General features: G+C 42.2%; 1 protein-coding gene across 1 annotated transcript; it reads left to right on the top strand.

Moving 5' to 3' along the window:
* Positions 1 to 257: 257 nt before the first annotated feature.
* Positions 258 to 7,258, top strand: LOC111949210 (alpha-tectorin-like). Its single transcript, XM_023965786.1, has 12 exons — positions 258 to 337; positions 628 to 865; positions 978 to 1,213; positions 1,316 to 1,378; positions 2,906 to 3,105; positions 3,184 to 3,309; positions 3,390 to 3,574; positions 5,615 to 5,766; positions 5,845 to 6,090; positions 6,172 to 6,337; positions 6,429 to 6,515; positions 6,619 to 7,258. The coding sequence occupies exons 2-11, from the start codon at positions 689 to 691 to the stop codon at positions 6,513 to 6,515; spliced, it is 1,638 nt and encodes a 545-aa protein (XP_023821554.1). The 5' UTR covers positions 258 to 337; positions 628 to 688; the 3' UTR covers positions 6,619 to 7,258.
* The last annotated feature ends 622 nt before the right edge of the window (positions 7,259 to 7,880 follow it).

Here is a 7,880-nt window from a genome sequence, read left to right as displayed (position 1 = left end):
CCATAAAACAGGGGCTTGGTGGCTAAACGCTCTACCTCCAACCGTACTTTTACTGATTCTAAGAACCACAAGCAGTCCTGCATTTTGCGAGCAAAATGTCCTGTTTGGGTGGTAAGGGACTAAGACGTCCTTAATGCAGGACGGGGCCATACCATGTAAGGCCTTATAGGTTAAGAGGAGGATGATACATTGATGATACAGCCCAGTCAATGTGTCTGAACTGGTGGATTTGTCTCCTTCTTTTCTCAGGCTTTGGGGTGATACCTGGAACTACAAGCCAAAGTCTTGACAACTGTACTCTGATATTCAGCAACACCAGTGTTAGCTCTACAAGCAGGTGTGACTCATCTAAGCAATGTGACGGCAACAAACCGTAATTACATTCTTGATTTTAATTATATATATCTCACATCAACTACTGAACAATTTGCTGGTGTGCACCTGTTCATTTGTATAAATGGGTATTAGATCTCATTAAAATTCATCAGAAAAATAAACATGAGACCAAATAAATGTTTGTCTTTGGCTTTGAGGAGCGCTTCAGAAAACAACACAGAGCCCTCTAGTGGCTGCAGGCCTCAGCTGTGGTTTACAATGATGGTTTTTTTTCCTCATAACCTCCATCAGCTGCTCGGTGAAAGGACTCTGCACAGTGACCGGTCCGACCGTCATTGACTTCAGAGGACAAATGAACTCAGTGTCAGACCGGTGTGAGTACACTCTGATGCAGGATCAGTCTACTGGATTCTCTCTGAAGGCCAACTTTATGGAACGGCGTCGCAGAGATGTGAGCTTTGTGGACAGTGTCACTCTGGACTTCAGTCAGGGTGATGACATTCAGCTGCTACAAGGACACAGAGTCCTGGTAAGCTGCCTAAAACCTCATGAGTTGATCTCCTCCACACCTCCTATGCTCTGAAGATGATTTAGGAGCTTTACTGACTGTTTCCTCCTTCAATCTGTCTGCTGTCCAACAGGTGGGAGGCTCACCTGTGATTCTCAGTGGTTCAGTCCAGACATTTAATGGTGTTGGTCTCTCCAAAGACCAGACTGGATTCACTGCCAATATTTCACTCAATGGCTCACCTGTGTCTCTGTTCTTTGATGGAACCACAGCTCAGATCTACATGGATGTACCTGTCAGTTACACTTTTACGGGTCTGTGTGCAGACTCTAGCAGTTCCTTATCTTCAAGGCTGTCCAGTGACTCCAGGTAACATCTGATCACAAAGTCAGAGTCTCACTGATTGCTGCTCTGCTGATGTTTGATGAAGAAATAGAACAGGCCAGACTGTGTGTTGTTTTTTATCTGCAGCTGTCAGCAACAGTATGTAGAGCCTGCTGACGACACCATCAATATCACTGCTGTGATTGAAAAGTAAGCACATTTTTTTTATTTGTGCTGCCAGTGCGTTTTTCTTGGCAGAACGGGGCCGTAAGAAGGGTTAGGATTAGGCTAATACATGCCAACAACAACATTTAACTCTGGATGTAGTTAAAAGATCGGTGTGGGCAACTGTTAGGCCCCTTTCTGAGTCTAGGGGTACCTAGGGGGCATAACATAACAGTAAATTGTATTTGCTACCGAATTTAAATTAACAAACAAACCAAACAAATGTCTCCATTAGGCCTGCACAATATACCGCAAATTTATCGATATCGCAATATCCAGCTCTGCAATATGCATATCGCAAAAGACGGCGAATATCGCAATAAATCGCAAACCCAAAATGTGTTAAAACAATCTTCTAGCAGTTTGAAGCATTTAACGAATCAAATAAATCCCTTTATGCTTTGACCAATCAGATGGACGACTTCCCATTGTTGACCAATCAGATGGAGGCCTATTATGTTAGATGTTTGTCCCCCATGTCGATGAGGGTCATTTGGAGTATATTTTTAAACTGTTGCAATGAAATGGGAATGATGTTTTTGTTTATTTTTCTATTTGTTTATTTACCGCAAATTTATCGTTATCGCAATATCGATCACTAATATCGCATATCGCAAGTTTTCCTCATATCGTGCAGCCCTAGTCTCCATACAAAATATAACACATTTATTTACAAATCAACAACATCAATAACTAAAAGTGAAGCAAAAAGGCTTCAGGGTGAACCAAGGCCAAAACAACAAACAAAACCCCACCTAACTGAAATCTTGTAATCTTACCTGTAAATGAAAGAAAAGGGAAATCAATGACAAACTAACCTCCCTGGACTAACAAAACAGGAGAAAACAAGTACTAAAGAAAATGGCAGTTCACCCCTACAGCTTCACTTAAACATAACTACAAACCAAAAGACTGAACAGAGTGGGCACAAAACCACAAAAAACTACAAAATACCAAAACACAATACTAAAGTGCCACACACAACTAAACAGGTGAAGCCCAAAACAAACTGGAGAAGAGGGCCAAGCTACAGTGGAGGCTTGTTGCTGCAGGGTCCCTTCTCACAGACTGGAGGTCCAAATGGTGCTTTTAAAGGTTGCCTCCATGGAGAGCAGCCAGACGGACTGCGGTCCAAAGCTTCCCCCAAAGCACACTGCCCTGCCTGCAAACACAAAGCGATGCTGCTCTCCTCAGATACATGTTACCACACCATCTACACATTACGTAAAGCCAGCGCTGTAGTTACCCACGATTGGAATAAACTGCTTATATCCACCATGATTGGATCAACAATCGGCATAACCCACCTATCTCGTTGCAAAGAAATTTTGATCTGAATGAGTCTGATCGGGGCAGAGTATTCTGAACGGTTTGCATGTTTGCATTTTTATTCTGATCAGGTGTTATTTCCTATTACTTTTCTCCATGTAAATGCAGCTAGTGATAAAGAAGTAATATAAATGATAATCTGTTTAATATCTTCCCTGTTCTTCTCTTTCCTGCATTGAACAGATGTAACATCCTGAAATCTGCACCATTCTCCTCCTGTAACATTCATGTTGATCCAGAGTCATACATAATTGCCTGCACTGAGACTTTGTGCAAATATCCTGCAGTGGACGGTCTCAGGTGTCAGTTCCTGGAGGCCTACGCCAAAGCCTGCCAGAACAGTCAAGCTACTGTGCAGAACTGGCGGACAGCAGCTAAGTGCCGTAAGAACGTTATAGAAATGATCTTTGTTTGTCAAAGCTCCTACATTCTCAGAGTAACACACTTGTTCTTCTCTACAGACCACCCTGAGCCCATCTGTCAGGACAAATGCACTGATCATGAGTTCTGTGGAGATATCCACGGAAACACTGACTGCCGCTGTAGAGCCATTTATGCCTCAGAGTACACTGAAAAGAACAGACTGGGTATGTCAGCTGTGAGACCTGATCATCAGAACTTAAAAAGGACTACATTTCATAGATTGACTCAATGTTCACATGTTCAGGAGGTCCAACTGTCTGCAAGGACAACACTGTCTCACTCACTCTGGTGGGTTGTCTACTGAAGGAAAACGGCATCGACTACACTCACCTACACCTCAATGACAAGAACTGCACAGGTGTGATGGACCCCGAGAGTCACATGCTGAAGTTCAACTTTAGCAGTGACAGTTGTGGAACAGAGATCATGGTGGGTTTCCTCCTCCAACTCTTTATTTTCCTGAAAAACATCTCCTCCTTCTCTCTGCTGAGATTCTCCTGCTGCTGTCTAGTTTAAGCCTTAATGGAAATAACTGGATAAAAAGAGAGAGAGAGAAAGAGAGAGAGAGACAGATATTGGTGACCAGCCTCCCCTCGGTTTGGGCAGAAAAAACGCTCCAAGTTGGCATTTATTTTCCACAAAGGTTCAAGGATCGTGAGCACTCTTCTTAAGGGGGCAAGACAAAAACAGTGCTTTTGATCCACTTGTGAAAGTTTCTATGGTTTCATGGAGCACGAAGCTGTCCCACACTAAGGCCGCATTTACACTGCATGGTTCAAGTGACCCAATTCCGATTTTTTTTCCTCTCATGTGGCACAGATCGGATATGACCGGTGAATGTGTAAGCAGGACACAAGCGCATGGATTCGGTTTTTCTCAGATCGGATACAGGCCTCATTTAAATGTGGAAATGTCACATGACTTATTAAGGTGCTTTTTGTGCGCTCATGTTGCTATCAGCGTGTTACCTTTCAGCCTCAGGCTTCAGACCGTAGTCGGGAACCGCTGTAATTTCCGGTCCAGGCCCAGTCGGGACGCAAACAATAACTAATCAAGCGGGACACCGTTGCTATGGAACAGGCAAGAAGCCGTTTATTTCTTTGCTTGTGTTGCGGAGTGTGGGCGTGTATGTGATGGGGACCACGCGTGCTGTGTGTGTGTGTAAGGAGAGGAGAGGGGACGAGAGCGCGGAGCGGGAGAGTGTCGGAGAACCGTAATAAAAAGAAGTTGTCTCCCCAAAAGATCTGTTTTGGAGTCTTTCTTAACTCGCTCTGGAGGCTGAGGGTTCCGAACGCCGGTCCTGGAGAAAATCTCCTGTGCGTTTCTGACCAGTAACCAGTCATTACATTACGTCTGCAAACATGCCCTCATTCAAAACTCAGAGAGAGCACATAAGCCGACCGAGCAGCCCCCCTTTTCCTCTCCCGTGCATCCCCTCAGGAGCGCCCAAGGCAACGCCTCCATCCGTCGCTGCGTTACCCGCAGTCACACAAAAGTCAGAAAGGGGTCCGCCGAAGGCAGAAATGCTGCTACGTAGTCCTCAGAACGTCTACGTTTGATAGCTTCAGCATTGTATAGTGTAAATGCAAAAATCGGATTCGGGTCACTTTTAAAAGATGATGTAAGCGGGTCGTCAAAAAAATCGGATGTAGTCAGAAAATCGGATATGGGCATAAAAACCTGCAGTGTAAATGCGGCCAAAATATCAAGGTCGTAGTCCGCTTGGTAAGAGCTTAAGGTGAAATTGTTGATGAGTATTTGTTCCTATGGGAATGCTGTGGTAACCTGGTTGTGATGAACACTTATACAACACATAAGGGTAAGTAACGGGAAAATAGGTGAAATGTATGTGTCGGAAAGACGATTCAATGTTCAAACCAAATCCTACGAACTGCAAAAAGAGCCCATTAGTTCTCCTCAAGTGCTAAGTGTGCCTCCCTCGCGCACAGCCTGACTGCTGGAAATGAGGAAATAAGACAATCAGAGGTTAGTTTGTGGGCCATACGAGCACTTGTACATCAAATGCACACCCTGTACATGAGCATTCCCTGTCAGTAGGGAGCCAGTACTCATACCTTACTAACAACTAAAGTGTAGCGTAAGGGCACCAGACAACAATATCACCCTAATGTCATACATGAGTGCAACTAGCATTATCCTTACAAATACTTAACTATACACGTTCACACACAACAAAGCTATGTTCTATTTTCATGGTGTCCCTTAAGGTGGCCACATGAGACTCAAGGGAACAGCAAGACAGTTGTGCCCTTTGAAGATGCAGCTCTTCCTCCCTATGACCCCCCATTGACCCGAATGTCTCCAAGACCCACATTATCTGTACAGGTCAACCTCTCAAAGGGGTGCATGTTGCAAAGGCTTTAGGAACTTCTGTTAATTTTCATTCATTTCATTTTCCGTCGACAAAAAAAAACATTTTGATTTACTTCTGAACATCTGATTCCTCAGACCAAAAACAGCCAGGTCATCTTCACAAATGCAGTTGTGACCCGGAACAGCTCCTCAGACCTCATCTCTCGTCAGGATAAAGTCTTCATTGAGTTCTCCTGCAGCCATCCTACACCTGAACTGCAGAATGTGGCCTTCAAGATTATAGATAAGTGAGTACTAAATTAGAATAAGGATGTGAAATTTATGAGCTGGATTATGAGTTAAAGAATCTTCTTTGTTCTTTTGAGTTCTGTGGAAGTTTTCCTCCCATCTGGAGAGTGGCACTACAGTTTGACCATGAAGGCTTACTCTGATGCCGCCCAAACCCAACTTTTGGGTTCAAACAGTGATGTCAGGCTGAACCAGAAGATCTGGATTGTGCTGGCGACCAACGGTCTGGATGAAGAGTTGTTTTCTGTGGTGACCGACTCCTGCTGGGCAACCAGTGTGAACTCACCCAGCAGCTCTCCCAGATATGACCTGATCACAGACGGGTGAGACGATCAGAACCTCCTGCTTCAAGGCAACCATCTAAAAATACTAACAATGGTTTGTTTTTTCTTGTTTGTTACCAGCTGTGCAAATCCAGCAGATAGAACAGTCCATGTGATGGGAAATGGACAAGGAACCTCCAACTCCTTCTCCTTTAACATGTTTGAGTTCTCTGGAAAGGAACCTTCAGAAGTCTACCTTCACTGCCAGCTGCAGCTGTGTGTCAAAAAGAACAACAGCTGTGAGCCGGTACGTCTCCATGGAAACTTTACTGAATAAACATGTTTATTGAGAACTATGAGGACAGAAAATGTTCTAACATCTGAACTTTGACTTCCAGGGTTGCTCTGGTCCATTTAGAAGACGTAGATCTCTCAGATACAGACGTGGAGCTCCAGCCTTGATCAGCATGGTCTGGACTCCTTAGGTAAGACTAGTGAACTTTGCCAGAAGCAGCAGGAAGGTCACATGATAAAAGTTTAGCTCTTTTTCTTGAAACATCTTTCATTAATTTTAAATTCTGTCTCCAGGTGGTTTCAACAGAAGCGTTGACCTTTCCTGACTTGATCCTGGTCGTGAACCCGAATGTGTGAAAGATTCTCAGTTCTTGAATGAAGTTTCTAATCAAAACTTAAACTGTTGATTTTAGGGTTGAATTCTGTAGAAAATACAAACCTTTATCCTAGATATCATTTTGATCATCTGATTGGTGCCTTAGTAATGACATGGGAAAGGGAAGTGTGTGAGTTTCCTTTAGCTTCTTTATAAAATAAAAAGGATGTACTTTAAGTCAATCTGAGGAACTCCCTGGATAATTACCATTAAATAATATAAGATTGTGTAAATTGCCTAGAAATAATTTTTAGGGTTTTGACCGGTTAGATTTTGATGGATGATAACTCGTTTATTGAAGAGAAGCTCAAAAAGTATTTCCAAAGAGTTCTTATTACACTGGTGTTAACTGTCTTTCTATTGGGTCGTGTACATGTATCCTCTAAACCACCTAATTCTGCTTCATTTGAACAGGTCCTTTTGATTGATTTCCTTTTACATTTTTTGTGAAAAATGTATGACAATAATGGCATATGTTTGTGTTTTTGTGGTTGTTTACAGTTTTTTAGCATCTTTAAGACCCCCCAAAAAAATTAATAAAACGTGTGGTTAAAGAAAAGCCTGAGTTTTCATCTCTGTGTTCTCACTACTACCAAAATTCTTGGTTTTGCGAAAGTTGTCTTTTATATTTATATAGTAAGGCATGCTAGAAAGATGTGTTTTTTGAACTGAGCAGTGATTGAATGCTGTAGCCATTCAACAGTGATGGTTCTAAATGGTGGCTAATCTTGAGTAATACCACAGTCCGGGTGAATACTCACTTCTGATTGGCTGCTGGGTGCAAGGTTATAATAGTTTCGGATTTTTTATTAGTTTTAGTTTTTATTTAGTTTTGAATTTTTGTTTTTAAATTTATTTAGTTTTAATTAGTTTTTAGAGGCTGCTTTACTAGTTTTTATTAGTTTTTATTTTTTGAAATTGCTTCGTTTTAGTTTAGTTTTTATTAGTTTTAGTGTTAGTTTTAGTTTTTTTTTTTTTTGTAAATTAGGATATTTGTCAGGTGCATGATTCAAAATCACCAGAATAAGTATTGTATGATAAAAACGCAATCAAAGATACATTTTGAAACACTTATTATTCAGAGGACACAAGGACAACCATCCTTAAATTAAAATACAACAGCCGATAACAGCATTAGGTTATCTGCTCTGGCTTCTTTTTCGGGGGAGGGCGGGCGACA

Source organism: Oryzias latipes, chromosome 18 (assembly GCF_002234675.1).
Source record: "Oryzias latipes chromosome 18, ASM223467v1".
Lineage (NCBI taxonomy): Eukaryota > Metazoa > Chordata > Actinopteri > Beloniformes > Adrianichthyidae > Oryzias > Oryzias latipes.
This window is presented reverse-complemented; position numbering and strand designations above follow the sequence as displayed.

What these genes read in the sequence shown, in the direction of transcription:
- LOC111949210 (XM_023965786.1), top strand. Translation starts at nt 689, where the DNA reads ATGAACTCAGTGTCAGACCGGTGTGAGTACACTCTGATGCAGGATCAG. An exon ending in GTTGTGGAACAGAGATCATG is followed by an intron (nt 3,575 to 5,614) that starts GTGGGTTTCCTC and finishes CTGATTCCTCAG; the next exon opens with ACCAAAAACAGCCAGGTCAT. An exon ending in AGAACAACAGCTGTGAGCCG is followed by an intron (nt 6,338 to 6,428) that starts GTACGTCTCCAT and finishes TTTGACTTCCAG; the next exon opens with GGTTGCTCTGGTCCATTTAG.